The sequence below is a fragment of the Dermacentor variabilis genome, chromosome 2, assembly GCF_050947875.1.
Source record: "Dermacentor variabilis isolate Ectoservices chromosome 2, ASM5094787v1, whole genome shotgun sequence".
NCBI classification, from domain to species: Eukaryota; Metazoa; Arthropoda; class Arachnida; order Ixodida; family Ixodidae; genus Dermacentor; species Dermacentor variabilis.
Window position 1 is genome coordinate 183422606 of NC_134569.1, and position 15235 is coordinate 183437840.

Here is a 15235-nt window from a genome sequence, read left to right on the forward strand (position 1 = left end):
CTCTTGGCGAAGCCCCGGACTCGGAGTTGGAGCCCCCATCACGCCACTGTGGGAGACACATTCTTAACTAGTCTACTCGCGACTTCTGTCGAAGCGCATGGACCCGCGCCGCCACCTAGAGACAGGAGGTGCTACACAAATCGGCATATGGAGAGCCCAGTCAGCCCTTGTGCCACTCCCTTTTACGTGGACGCTGCCATCCGCATGACGCCCGATGGCATGCGAGCCGCAGTTGGAAAGCACCGCTTCGATGCTGGAACCACGGGTGTCCACGAGTACTATCTTTAACGCGACAACGTTAAGGGCCCCGTGTCGTAGAAAATCCGGCGTCCGCGTCGGCTTCCGCGGCCGAGAAAATCATCCCGAAGTACCCAGGCCCTCCGTGAGGCGCTAGGCGTTGATGAATTAATTATTTTCTCAATGTAAGATGCGTCAGGTAATTCGTAAAATATGACTTATACAGAAACTATAGACGTGATAGTGTCGGATTGTTAGTTGAATATACGAGAAAACAGAATTCTGTTACGCGGAAACTCGAACACAAACCCCATTTCCAGCTGCCGTTTGAGGTCTGTTTTAAGAGCGGCGTGACCAGCTCGGTTCCTTGCAACACTATAAAAAAAGAACCGGGAAGCTCACCTTCGTGCGTAGCGTTCGCCACCAGCGTTTACAGGAAGCACATTACGGTTACATAAGCTGCAGTTGCTGGGAAGCGTGAGAAGCAGTCAGGGATCTTTGAATGCTATCGCGTTCCACTTTTAAAGGTGAAGCGCAAGCGTCATGCTAAATTGTTTGGTAATCAAGAACCACCACACGTACTCACCATCGAACTTGGCTGTCCGTGGCGCGCTGCATGAAGCCCTCGAAAAATCTCCAGGTACCTCACAAATGACAATACATACCGACAGTCAGTCTGGCAGCGGCGCGCGTATTACGCGCCCACCCACACTGACTCCATCGCAAGGAAGATTGCACAGGCAAGCAGGAGGCTGCCATGGTGCACGCAGTCGAAACTCGGGTGTGGTGGGTTCTCGGCCACTGCGGCGTACCAGGGATCGAAGCGGCTCACGCACCTGTGAGCGTGACACTACGAGAACTCCGTCTCCGAGTGGGCTTGGTGGCATCGTGAAGGAAGCCATGAAAAACCACTTCTTCTTGTACAGACGCTGCTCGGAATGACAGGTACCACCCGGAACTGCGACCGGTCTTCGATTGTTCGACACCATGATTTCGGAACGCTGGCTATCCTGCATCATCATGAGCAGCACCCCACTGGGCTATCAACACGGCTGACAACGCCAATCTTGCCGCCCGTGGATCAAGCATCCAGCACGATCGCAACGCCGCACCTGCGCCGTCCCTTCGGCCAACCAGTGACAGCAGCGACATCGGACGAAGCGTACAAAAGGCCGCAGCAAGCGCAGGCCCTCTTCAGTGGGCTTGGTGGCACCGCCAAGGACGCCATGAAAAACCACTTCCTTCTTCTTGTACAGGTTAGAAAGAAATGTCCTTTTCCTAAGTGTTATAAAGTGATGCTATTTGTTTTGTGGCGCTACCAGGCCCTGAGTGTATTTTGTGTTGTGTTTGCGAGTGCTTCCGCATTGTTCGTTCGCTGTTGCTGCTTAGTGGTGACGTCGAGGAAAATCCAGGCCCAAATACGCTCGATGAGATGATAAAAAGGGTTACGGAAATTCAAACCTCACAGCACACTTTAGAAGAAGGATTGCAAGGCGTTCAATCTAGATTGACAGAAATTGAATTTACTCTTACATCGCTTGAACAATATCGTGAAAAGCTGGAGCAGTGCGAACAGCACGTCACCGCAATGAGCAAAGATATCCAGAGTCTGAGCAAAAAAATAGACGACATGGAAAACAGAAGCCGTAGGCATAACATTATTTATGGGTTGGAAGAAAAAAAGCTATGAAACTAGTAAAGATCTGGAACGAGCAGTAGTCAACGGTGTATTCAATGACAAACTCGGTGTAGAAACGAGATCAGTCGAGCGTGTACACCGTATTGGGCAAAAGAAGAAGTGCACAAGGCCTGTAATTATAAGGTTTTACAATTTCACAGAAAAAATGACTGTTCTTCGTAACTGCAAAAAGCTGAAAAATTGCTCGATATCTATATCGGAAGACTTCTCGGCCTCAGTACGTGACATACGCAGGAAACTTTGGTAGTCCTCCAAAGCAGAACGTGACGCTGGTGATAAGGTAACACTTCTTTTTGATAAGTTTGAAGTGAACGATCAACTATATATATGGAATGAACTACAGAAATGCAGGCTACCTTTGAACATCCTACGTCGCGACGACGCCGGGAAGTCCAGTGCTGACAACGCATGAGGAGCAGGAGTTGTTAATTCACTTTCTTTAGTATGTTTTAATGCAAGGAGCATTGTTAATAAAACTCAAAAATTAGAAGATATCTTGTTAATTAATCTCCTGACATTGTCGTCATAACGGAAACATGGCTGCACGCTGATATTCATGATTCACAAATAGTTCCTCCCTCTTATTTTTTTCTTCGCTCCGACCACGACAGTCGCGGGGGCGGAGTCGCTATAGCAGTACGGCAGGGCTTATCTTTTCGCAAAGAGCAAGGTATTCCAGATCATGAAAGTGTGTGGTGCACTGTATATGTCCATGATTCACCTGTGCTCATAGGCGGTATATATAGGAAGCCAAACGCGTCCGACGACTACATAATGAAAATTCACGACTTCCTTTGTGGCAGGTTGAAAGTTCGTACTAAGTTAATTCTTACTGGTGATTTTAATCTAGCCACTATTGATTGGAGTACGTTGACAGCCGGCAGCAGAGATGTTAGTAGTTCTGAACTGCTTTTGAACATGGCGTTTAGTTTTTCGTTATCTCAGCTTGTCACAGAGCCAACGCGCATTCAAGGGCAAACATTTTCAATACTAGACCTTGCATTTGTCCCTAATCATCCAACAGCCGACATCACACTGGAAGAGGGCATATCACATCATAAACTGCTGCTGCTAACAGTTACTATCGGCCCTAGCGGACCAGTTCCAGAATCACGTGTAGCTGTTAAAAACTACAATAGAGCTGACGACATCAGCATCATCGACTACCTTGAAGTAGCGTTGGAAACCTTTTCCATTGAAAATTATGGTACAGTGAATAATCTATGGCTTAAACTAAAAGACATAACACATTGTGAGGAAACGTTCGTTCCCACGCGACTGAAACGTACAAAACGCAGAAGCCCATGGATTACGCGTAGTGTGATCCACCTAAAAAGAAAACTACAAAGGATGCGGAAGAAAAAACGTAATCCTGAAGACGTTCGCCGACTTTCTGGTGAGCTAAAAACTGCTTTACGGAAGGCAAGGGATGTTTTTTTTTCAACAACACTAATAAATTTTACGACACAGCATACACAAAAGTTTTGGCGCTACTTATCCAGGCCCGAGAACCAAGTGACTCAAATCGATGTAAATGGAATCATAACTGATGAATCTCACACTGTCGCCAACACATTCAACAGATACTTTCAGTCCGTTTTTACACGTACCCTGCACTTACAGAAAGCGAAACTGTGACGGATCCTCCGTTATCAATGTCTGAATTAGTCATAACCCAAGAAGGAATACTTAATTTATTGCTTCAGATTGACGTTAAAAAAATCTTCAGGTCCTGACAATCTTTCAAATGCTTTTCTGCAGCGTAAAAATTGTTACGCGGAACAGATAAGTCCTTTCTTGCATGCAATTTTTGTAGCATCACTCCAAACAGCCACCCTGCCGATGGACTGGCTCCGTGCCAAGGTCCTTGCGATTCAAAAAGGAGGCAATAAGTTAACGGTGAACACTTACAGACCGATTTCACTCACTAGTTCTTGTTGTAAAATGATGAAGCATATTATTAGCAAACCAATTACCACCTACTTAGAAGAAAACAATCTACTGTACCCAAAACAACACGGATTTCGCAAAGGTCTTTCTACCGTCGCTCAACTCCTCGAAATAAAGCATGACTTTGCTACAGTAATTAACTCGAGACTTCAAGTTGACGCAATATTCATAGACTTTTCCGAAGCATTTGACAGGGTACCCCATCCAAAATTAATTGACAGACTTAAGAATATTGGGATTGACACTAACATAGTACACTGGATAACCGCCTATCTCTCTAACCGCAGTCAGTACGTTAAAATAAATGGCACTCAATCTGAAGAGTTAGATGGCTACTCCGGTGTTCCACAAGGGTCTGTGCTTGGTCCAATTTTTTTTCTAATTTTTGTTAATTACATTTATTCTCAAGTTGAACCTGACGTAAGAGTAAGGCTAATTGCAGATGACTGCGTCATCTACACCACAGTACGGATGATTAACGACCAGATTCGACTTAATTCCTCCTTAACTAACATTGCCAGATGATGTGAAGAATGGGGAATGGAAATTAACGTAGCAAAAACTTCATCCATGTATATAACTCGAAAAAAGGTACCCTTAAAATTTGCATATAATCTAATGGGATTACATGTAACAGAAGCCGACACAGTTAAATACTTGGGTGTGACCATCAACAACACATTAAAATGGGACGTTCACATTACACAGACGTGCACAAAAGCATATAGACAGCTCAGATACCTTCGCAGGAAACTTGCACTGGCACCTTCCAAATTTAGGCTAGCAAGTTATAAGGCCCTTGTAAGGCCAATCCTTGAATACGGCAGTATTATCTGGAATACGCACCAAATCTACCTTCTTAATCAACTGGAGGGAATTCAAGATAAAGCTCTCCGGTTTGTGTATTCGTAGTATTCACGTGACGTCAGCATAACCGCACTACGCAACCGGGCAAACATTCAAACATTGGCAATTCGCCGACGCGTTGCTGCCTTAAGGTCTCTCTACCTTCTTTATCATGACAGCATTAATATAAGCAAACACGAGTACCTAAAACCACCATACCAGCGCTCAGCCAGAACAAACCATGACAAGAGTATCAGGCCATATACTTCCCGCTGTAATACATTCAAGTATTCGTTCTCTCCGTCAGTCATAGAATTATGGAATAAACTGCCACACGACATTGTGTCCTCGGAATCTGTCATCACATTTTCTGTCAAGATTGAAAATTCTTTTCATCAGCAGGTTGCGCCGTTGTAGAAAAAGAAAGGGGCTGCGCACGGAGTGTATGTTTCATGTGTATGCTGATCGCAGTTCATTTAGTGTATGCTTTTACTGTGTATGCCGCTTGCAGTTATTCCGAAATCAGTGTATAACGCGCATCCTTTCCTGTTAGTCTGTACTGTTTTAGGATTTTCGTTTCTTTCATTTCTTATTTTCGGATATTTTTTTTTCATTGCTGGCAATCTGTACTTTTCGTTGTTTTTTGTTTCTTTTTGTTGTTCCCACTCCTGTAAGAGCCTGTCAAGGCTTACAGTATTAATAAAATAAATAAAAATAAATAAAATAATACTGACAACATACGCCGAAGGAGATCCGCAGCTTGCAGGCTTATCGCGCGCTTGTTAAGTACTCGTGCACAAGACCCGCACTGACACTGCACTTACGCCGGATGCACTTGCACGCTGGCGTGCACAAGACGTCTTCCTGACAACACGGTGGAAGAGCTACCACCCACACAAACAGGTTGCGCAGCACGCGAGACGGCAGCTGCGCCAACTATGAGGCACTTGTTGCCGGAGTGCCCAAAGTATTCAGGAAATGCGTAAAGTACGACTTACACACAAGCCGCAGACATCATAGCTTCGGGCTTGTAGTACGAATACTCGAGAAGACATGATTCTGTTGCGCGGAAACTCATAGACAGAGCCCTATTACAGCTACCTCTCGGTGTCTACCTTAGTGACCGCGGCACCTAGGTGGCGGTCTTGTTGTTGGATAGTGTTTTCGATATTACCGATTACGGTCGGAGCACACGCTGTGCGACAGATGCAACGGGCAGAGCGCCCAAGCGTCAAGGACTGATACGTCGTGCCCACACGTTAGTCACGTGCAAGCGTACTGTACTTCCGCACGCTTGCACGTGCTTTGTTCCATCGCTTTTTTCAGTTGTCCTCAACTTATCCTCAAGTGTCATTGTTAGCCTCCACGTTCGTGCCCCATATGATAGAAATTGAACAATGTAGAATGTTTGTAGACTATCTATTTCAACATCCGCGATGAGCTCTGAGTAATGATTTGGAAATGCCGGCCGTATGCGCTCCGACATATTTTCATTCTTCTGTAAGTTTCCTTCTCATTATAAGGCTCCCTGTGAGTAAGTGACCCATATAAACTTAATTCTGCAAACCCTCTAGAGGCTCACTGCCGATAAGAATTTCTTGTTGGCTTGACAGATTATTCAACATTATCTTTGTCTTGTGCAAAGTAATCTTCAAACTACTCTTGTACTTTCTCAGTTAAGGTCCTCAATCGCTTGTTACAATGTGTCCTCAGCGTTGTTGAACAGGACAAATCTCATCGGCAAACTGAAGGTTGTTGAAATATTCACCATTAAATGTTGCTCCTAATCCATCCCAGTGTGACAACTTGAATATTTCTTCTCAGCACGCAGGTAATATCATTGGAAAGATTGTGTCTCCCTGCCTGACCGCTTTCTCGATAAGTAACTTAGCACTTCCGGATAATTAAAACATGCTAAGCCTCAACTATCACTGAAGGAGAGTCAAAGCCTGAGAGTTGCAGATATGTGCGCTGTGACTGAACGTAACTATGGAAGTTAAGCATAAATAAAATAATTTTATTGCTATAGGAACTGCATGGACACTCAAGGTGCATTTTAGCGTCGGCGTCGCCGTCGCAGTGAGGTGCCGCATCAAAGCCAAGGACGACAAAATCGTCGCTGCGCGCCGTATGCGTGAAAGCGTGCGAGGGTGAACCGGCGAACGCTAAAACCCCTTAAACATCGTACAGTAGCGGCACGCTTTGAAGAATGCCGCCTCCTCCTAGCGCGCTCTGGCCGAGGCCGACGCCGTCTCGCTATTGGCCTAAAAGCATCACGCGGGCCCTCGCACCGTGCTTCAGCGCCATTTTCGCTCAAGAAGCGTCTACGGATTGGCGAGGATCGCATGCTGGCGCCGTTGCTACGCTCGAGCGGTGTAGGCGGCGCCCCGGTCGAAGAGGGAACGTGAAAGAGAGGAGGAACGAGGAGGAGTTAAGGTAGAGGATGAGAGTGTCGCTACTTCACGAAGTTTAAGGGGTTTTAGCGAACGCAGCTCAACCTCGCGTGTGCGAGCGAGGAAAGCGCGCCGGTAGCGCGCCATCTCCTGTCGCGCGCGAGTCACGGGGGTGAGGCGAGGGAGGGGGGCATTCTTCTCCAGCGGCTGCTTTTTACAACGCGGCCTTGCGGTTGCCTTAGCAAGAAGAAAGTCTACAAGAGCAGAAACTCCCACAGAGCCCAGCGGTCGAATCGACTTTACCGCTCCAAGCCGCCGGCAGTTATACTGAACCGCGCTTCCTGTTTTTGCTTTGGGCGTGCGCGTTTAGAACGCTAGCTGGAAGATGTTATGCCGCCTGCGCCGATCGACGCATTTTTTTTTACGGGACTGCGTGACATGGTTGAGCTGTTCGCTAATTGCGTCACAACGCCGGACGCGACCATTATGCTACAGTGTACTAGAATATTTGAAACAGAACAGCGCGGTTTTCACGGGGACAAGCGGGGAGAAACGACACGGACGAGCGCTGACTTGCAACTGTTTCAACTATGTCTTACTGACTCTCCCGAACGCCTGTTTTGTACTGGAATACTTTCCAGTGGCACGACCGCGCCTCTCCACCTGACGCGCGCGGTGTCTCCTGCAGCGGCGGTGCTGCCATCGACCACTTTTGAAAGCTCGCCTCTGCAGCGTACGCGGCACACCAGAATGGAAGGCTTGTTTGGTTACATACCAACGCTGTTTCAACGTAATTCAACTGTTGGCTTGCCATTTATTTAAATTCTTTTTTCAGGCAACCTTATCAGCGTCGACTCTGATTGAACTGACCCCACGATTTCGGACTTTTTATTGTAAACAAAACTAGAAGCAGACGAAAGCCAGTCGATTATTTTTCGCGACCTCAACACTTCGTTAACATGGGTAAGAATATTTCGAGAGTACGAAATTTCGCGAAGCAGAGGTTCTTTGTGGGACCAAATCTGTGATTTTCGAGAAGAATTGTTTACTGTATTTGCCATTTGAAACAGATGCAAAACAATTGGTCGATTTAATTTGCACGTTATTTCATACGCGCGAAAGCACGGTAATTTTTTAGTATGCACTGTAAGCAAGATAGAAAACGCGACGCCAACAAGAAAAAGAAAGTGCGGAACTGCGCCCATTGCTTCACAAATTTTATTCCACATGCTTTTCATCTTACTCAGAATAACACATGGAGAGCAAGTGCTTGCAATACATGGTTGTAAGGGGTGCACAAATGTAGCTGATTAAGCCTGCTCAGCTTGAGGTGTTGCGCTGCCTTTCGCTTTGACAACATATTGGACTTGTTCAAGCCCTTGACAAAAAATGCAGCCCTGGTTACATAAAAGCTGACTACGCGAGGAGTCAAACTTTCAACATGCACTCTGCATCCCACCTTTAAGGGAGCAGCGCAACGTATCATGGGCAAGATGTCCATCACACTTTCACGGTGTATTTTTCGTGCACTGAAACAACTTGTGAAAATGTCCTCTAGCCTGGTGATAAAAGGAAACAGTTCAAGCGAGGGGCAGAGCAAGCTTCATTGATCATTGTGCTGCACAAATGCTGCAGCATGCAAGCGGCGCCCTTGCTCTGCTGGAAGTAATAGACTGTCGGTAGAAGCAGAGCACTTTCTTGGAAGCCCACATTTTTTTTGCCACGCAGCCAGAGATATAATAAATTAGTCTAGAGTCACTTTGCTGCACAGGGTAATCATGTTCCACTGCTTCAGCACTTTCACATGAGCCCGAAGGTCCCGCTTGCTTTTCTGTGCAAAGCTTCACTGCGTCAATCAGCTGTTGCTTTGCGGTTTCCTCCTTGTCCCTAGTATCAAGAAGAGAACTGATGACATCGCTGTCCGCATTTCCACCTGCAATACTGCGAGCCAAGTTATAGAAAGACAGACAGACAACGGTGAGCATGAACTGTTACGGCGTCGGATGATAATTGCAGCCAGATGACTGCTTAACAATCGCGAAGTTCTCCACTTTATCCTGACTAAACCGGGACGTCAACAAGTAGCTATAGCCAACTTGTTCGTGAAAATAGCGAAGGAGCTCAAAAGTACTTGTCAGGGTAACTCCTAAGCGCTCCGCTGTTGACTCACTGAGGAAATTTTTCCTATGAGCATGCTGCTCCCAGATGTCCAATAAACTAAGCATCTCCTTTATTTTCTCAACACCTGCAGTCATTGCACCTTGCAGTCATTACACTAATCAGGGACTTCATTCTCATGAAGAACTTTTCCGTGGCTTCAGTATTACCGCAGCTCCTCTCTAGTTGAGTCCGGTACAGAAAAAATGCTTGCAAATGACCATGGCCAAAGAGTTGGAAAGCATAACTTGTCCGCATTTTTTTCAATATGGTTGGGGTTGATATGCACGCTTGTTATTCCTGGCATTGCCTTCATTGAGACAGCATTACTGTCGAGTTCGAAAGCTTCTCGAGCAAAGTGCATGGAAACGGAACCCTCAGGTGTGTCAAAATTTGTGACGAGGAGCCGGGTCCGGACATTTTTGACCATGGGTGGAAAATCCGAAAGAAAATGCAAAAGACGGCCACTGTTGGCAGGATGTGGCTTCTTACAGACCACTTCTTTCGATGTTGCTCGAATGTTGAACATGCGCCACATTTTCCTGTTCCAGGATGCTGCGTCGCACGATATGTAGTCCACAAAGAGACCAGCTCTTTCAGTCAGAACGGTGGACTTGAGCACAATTTTGGCCAACAGGTCACCTTTCACGTTTTCATTGCTCCCAAAAACACCAATAACTTGAGACCAGCTGCCAACAAGTGGCACGAATATTACGAGGCCATGATTGCATGGTGTTGTTTTTTCTTTTTCTGGTGTATATGGTCCCAAGTCAACAAAGCCTTCAATCCTTCAATTTCTCTTGGGAATGGGCTCCTTGCTTAGGTAAGCTGGAAGGTTCGGCAGAATTGTGGGGACTGAGTCCGTTGCAAGTGTAGGCATCCCTCGTGGAATGCGAACTTCTTCGCCATTTATGCGGTGCACATAGCCTCTGATATTGAGGCGTTGCTCAAAATGTAGTTAACATACCGGGCAGTCTTCGGTTAGCGGCTTGTCGGCTCTGTGTTGGTGCCTTTCCCACGTGGACCTCCGCTCAGCATCTGCAGGCGCCTTGAACAGCGGCATCTTCTTTGCAGTTTTTGTTCGAGCGTATCCTCTGCTACACGCTGGGGCGTAGCTGTGGTTGAGGCGTTGCGTTTCACTAATCGATGCATTGAGTGAGCGCATTCGCATGACAAGAGTTCGCAAAACACAACCGCTCGGAACGAAAAAGCACACCCGAAACACAGCACTGAAATGCACTGGCCGTGCATGCCGAGACCAGTCGCCTTCAGGAGTGGTCGACGAGAGCGCCACCGCTTCGGGCTACACTTCCGGTGATGCGGCAGCAAGGCGCTCCTCCCTCCGTTCGTTCCACTGCCCTCTTCTAGTTCACTGTAATTATGCTTCAAAAGTAACCAAGGGAGCGAAATTAGTTATAATAATGTTGGGGGTCAGAGGAAGTGCCAAAACTTGTCGCAGTAAGATGCAGTACACGCTAAGCGAACTGTGTCACACGGCCGTGCGGTTTTTACTTCGCTACAAACACACGGACAACAACGGCGCGCGTCCTGTCCACTTCTACTTCTGTTGTCCGTGAGTTTACAGTGCAGTAACCCCCGTATTAGAAGACGAGTATGAAAACTAAGGCTATTGCGCGCGTTATGATAGACAGCCTACCAGACAATAAGCAGAAGATCGCAATGCAGCAGTTACTGCCTTCCACAGTAGTGCACCCCAAATACAATTATGCATTAAAACTGTTCAATGCATTTTGAGATGAGAAATCAGAGCACGCCACAGAAATATAAGCACGCGTCATCAGCGGTTATCAGTGGTGGCTTCTGGCCAATCCGCAGCTACAGCGTGTTCCAAGGCTTACCCGCGTGAGCTGGAGTGGCGTAGATAGACATAATTAGGTTCGTAAGGCTGCTTCACGCCTATTGTGGAAATTTCTTATGTCGGCAGCTGCGACGGCTGTTTAGGTTCTGTGAATCGACTTACGCTTACGAGCAGTAGACAGCGCCAAACAGCAGGACAAAGAAAGGGACAGCAATGAGACGGGACAGAGGGCCCTGGAGATGGCCTAGTTGCACTAGCTGCGCATGCGTTGAGCCGCCTGGCAGCAGCGTGTAAAGCTGCATCTGCGCCTCCAAAGAGATTTCGGGTACCCCGAAGGAATGACGCAGAAAGGTGTGCTCCTACTTCAGTGTTAAGACACCAACGTGAGCACCACGAACACATGTGATTGAACGTTTATAGTACGTATATGTTTTCGTTTACAAGACATTGTATTGCCTCTATAAGACACATGAATAAAGCGATCAGTTTCACTTTCAACTCACATTGTATAAACGGAAACACGTTTCAGTACTCCTTTCGCATTTATGGAAAGCTTCGCCGCATATAGATTCCTGCAGAGCACGTTGGATCTGCTGCATTTTTCTTTTTTTGCCGAATGTCTTACCTATATTACATCTTTAACATGTAGAAAGGTACCAGCGCAACCAAGCGCAAGTCATCGGCTGCAATGCCATGTGATTGTACGCCTGCGAGACAATAAATTCGCCCGTCCTCTACCCTCGTGTGTTCCCTTATACGGCGAGCTATGCACACCTTACGTGCAGAGCGATTCGCACGTACTGAGTTACAGGAGCATTCAGCGAAATTGCACCGCCTTTCACAACGCAGATGGATGTATGAGAAAGGCGGCAATGCGATCGACGCAGCTGTGGCGACGCTGCTGTGCCACACACTTGCTTTACCCGTCTCAAACGGCATCGGCGGAGGCTTCGTGGCGACTATCTACTTGGCGTAAGTAGCTGCGTTCTCTTGTGGAACGCTTGAGCTTTATTGTGGAAAAGTGATTGTAGGCTTTTTGTAGGGGTAACCCAACCACCATCTGAATGTTTGTCAACTTTCCTGCATTTTGATGTCCTGTAGCTGACCTCATATGTAAACGACCGAGTTGAGCAAGTACAGGCGTAACTGAATCGACGGGCTGTATGGAGGACTAGGTCTTCACCATGTGGATATGTGGGATCGCTAATGGTCTCATGAGTATAGCTAAGACTGAGTTCGGGAAAACCACGTGTTAGATCTTTGCGGGCATTTTCGTCTTTATCCTTGTAACCTCTGGAGTCGCCGACGCCATTTCACTCTCAAAGGTAATATTGCAAGAAAGTGATGGGGTAAAATAACCAAATCTGATACTTCTGATACATCTGATACTTCTGACTCATTTTCTTGCGTTAAATGATGGTACTGCACTACGAAACTTCTAAAAAATACTGACGATTATGTCACCGTCCTAAATAATTTACTGCTGTCAGTTCATCTTTCGTATCTCGGAAGGTGTAATTGACATGATGTCGTGATGCAGAGGTGGTCACGCGAGAGCATAATTCTACGCGAAGGTACAGCATGCAAAGGAGCACGTCGCCGCGATAAAACAGGAGAAATCAGAGCCTTACTAGTCATCTTCAAAACCGATTGAATTTTCCAGCTGCAACCAAGACTTCTAGTGGTATTTCTGTTTATTCATTTGTGAACATAGAGCATTCCTTTCCGATAAAACACCACACAGAGCTCCGCCAGATGCAATTCAGAAATAGAAAGATTATGCACATTGTACGTACGCACCGGAAGTACATGAAGGTAAACGTAAACATGTTTTCTCCACATTGCATGCCTGCTTTGGTTACGAATATCGGGAGTGGATTTACAACCTCATCGATTAGGCGACATATCTTCAACCACAAGTTCGTTGCATGCGTCGATTCGCTACTTCAGTGCTTAGTAAGTTGAATCGCGACTACGTACATGAGGCTCATCAAGACGCCACCGCGGCAGTCGTAAAGGCTTTGAAAAACCTGATGATGCTCATAGGACTTGACACGGAGCATCTACCACGCATTGCAGTTCACAGCGCTTCGATGAACGCTGGAATCAACTACGGTGTCTTCAAAGCGATGAAGCAGGATAGGCAGTTCCCGAACTTGCTTAGGATGAGCTGTGTCACGCCAATCAGGGAACCCTCCCTGGTAACGTGGACTCTTGGTGCGCGAAGGCAACATGCAGTTTCCTGATTCAACGAAGCGCGCCTATTTGAGCCTGTGCAATCTGGAAGACTCACAAACCAATTCAAAGAATATGGCATATGATATGAACTTCGTTGATGCCGGTGGTCGTCTGCCTTGAACCGATGGGTGTTGTTGCTCAAACGCTTTGAACAGGTAATTTCTCACTAAGGATACTATAGTGCAGAACTTTCATATAATACATGATTTTATGCAATAAAAATAGATCTACCTTTTCTACCTTCGGCCTGTCCCGCGAGAATTTCGGCGCAAAAGCAGTGCCTGCAAGAAGAACAATGCAGATGGGGCTAATCTTTTTGAGGACATTGAGCTTCGCATCTAAGCTGCATGATGCAATTTGGTGAATATTGACGCGCTTCGCCATTACATCGATGGTCACACACATTCGAAGCTGTACCTCGAATACGAGATTAAGAAGCTCACGAACACAACGCCCGCTGCTCCAGAAGTAGACATTGTACGTCACTGCGGTAGCTGCATGGCAATGCCGTGACGCTATTCAAATTGGCCTCGCCAGCGTCTGCTATATGATTTGTAGTGCTTTTACGACTGTTAGTAGGCTCGTGCCCAGCAAATATTCGAGGAAATCATCGTGGTGCTGGTGGAACTTCCTGGCAACCATACAATATTGATTTCGCAAACGTCCAGTGGAAGAAGCTATCCCTGGTTAGCTTATCGATGTGTTGTCCTTGCTGCACTAGACGTCCTCCGAGGAAAGAGTATTTAGCCAGCTCGGCGTCGTAAAGACAGAGCGCAGCAATCGTCTGAACACCGCGAGCAACAAACACCTAAGGCCTCACAGCTAAGTTCCCCGTCATGGAAAATTGCTTCTACTATGACCTTCTTGACACCGTGGCAAAAAAAAAAAAGGAAACGTGCTGCAAGCTTAGAGGCATTATCTGCAGCATTCGCTCCTGGGTGCGGTCAAAATAAGAGCGCAGGAAGAGCAATGCAATATCCGAGGATGCGATGCAGCTCTCCGCCTTGAGTTTTAAGATGACGCGACATTGTAGGTCACGCTTCCGTGTGCACTTCGGGGTCTCGCATGAATATTGACAGCGTCCCATAAAAGGGTCACGTGTTTTATTATCATTTCTTATGATTGACCAAGTTTCTTGTGTAGCTCCTTTTTTCATTTCATCGTGTTCACGTTGTCATCATTAAACTGTGATTGTGGCGCTGTTGTAATGCTACCGTCGTCATAGGTCGTCCTCGTGTATTCGTTGTCGTGCCATCGTCGTGATTTCGTGGTCATTCCATCGTCGATATTCCGGTCATGCAGTTACCGTCACACCACCGTCGTTACGCGCCCGTCGTCATGCCATTGTCGTCATTTCGTCGTCGTCACGCTATCGTCAGTTTACGATACTCATAATTTCGGAATCATCTCCCCATTGCTGTGATGCCGTGGTCGTTATACCGCCTTCGGCTGCACCAGAGTATGCCTAGAAAGCCGGATAGGGCTCGAGGATCGGCTAGGAGCGTGGTAATTTAAACGAGAACGCTGTAAAATATATTTTGCATTGAAATATCATAAAGAAATGGAGAGCGTTCAAGACCCTCAAGTGATTTGGCAAGCTAGAGAGCAAAAATTGCTGGCTCTCCCGTAATCGAGAGTTGATGTAAGCATGAAATGGCAATCGGCAAATGAGGTTCGTTGGAGATTATACTAGCCAATATCTTGAAGTGGATGTAGTGAATGTTGGCAACGGCACACCCCACGGCACCACACCGCACGACGCCATACTGTGCACTGGTCCATACGGAAGTTGCCCAGCTAGATGAAAACTGGCTGAATGCCGCACGACAGGCAGCGCAAAGCGCCAGGGAGGCAGAGCGCACTGCCTAGCTAGAAAAAGAATGAATTGAATTGTGG

The 15235-nt window shown here is 46.8% G+C and overlaps 1 protein-coding gene across 1 annotated transcript in view; it reads left to right on the top strand.

The window, feature by feature from the left end:
* LOC142570588 (scoloptoxin SSD14-like) overlaps positions 1-15235 on the top strand; it is a 118596-nt gene that overhangs the window by 13272 nt on the left and 90089 nt on the right. Inside the window, exon 2 of the mRNA XM_075678959.1 lies at positions 11951-12073. Coding sequence (XP_075535074.1) covers positions 11951-12073 — 123 coding nt within the window. The remainder of the gene's footprint in view (positions 1-11950; positions 12074-15235) is intronic.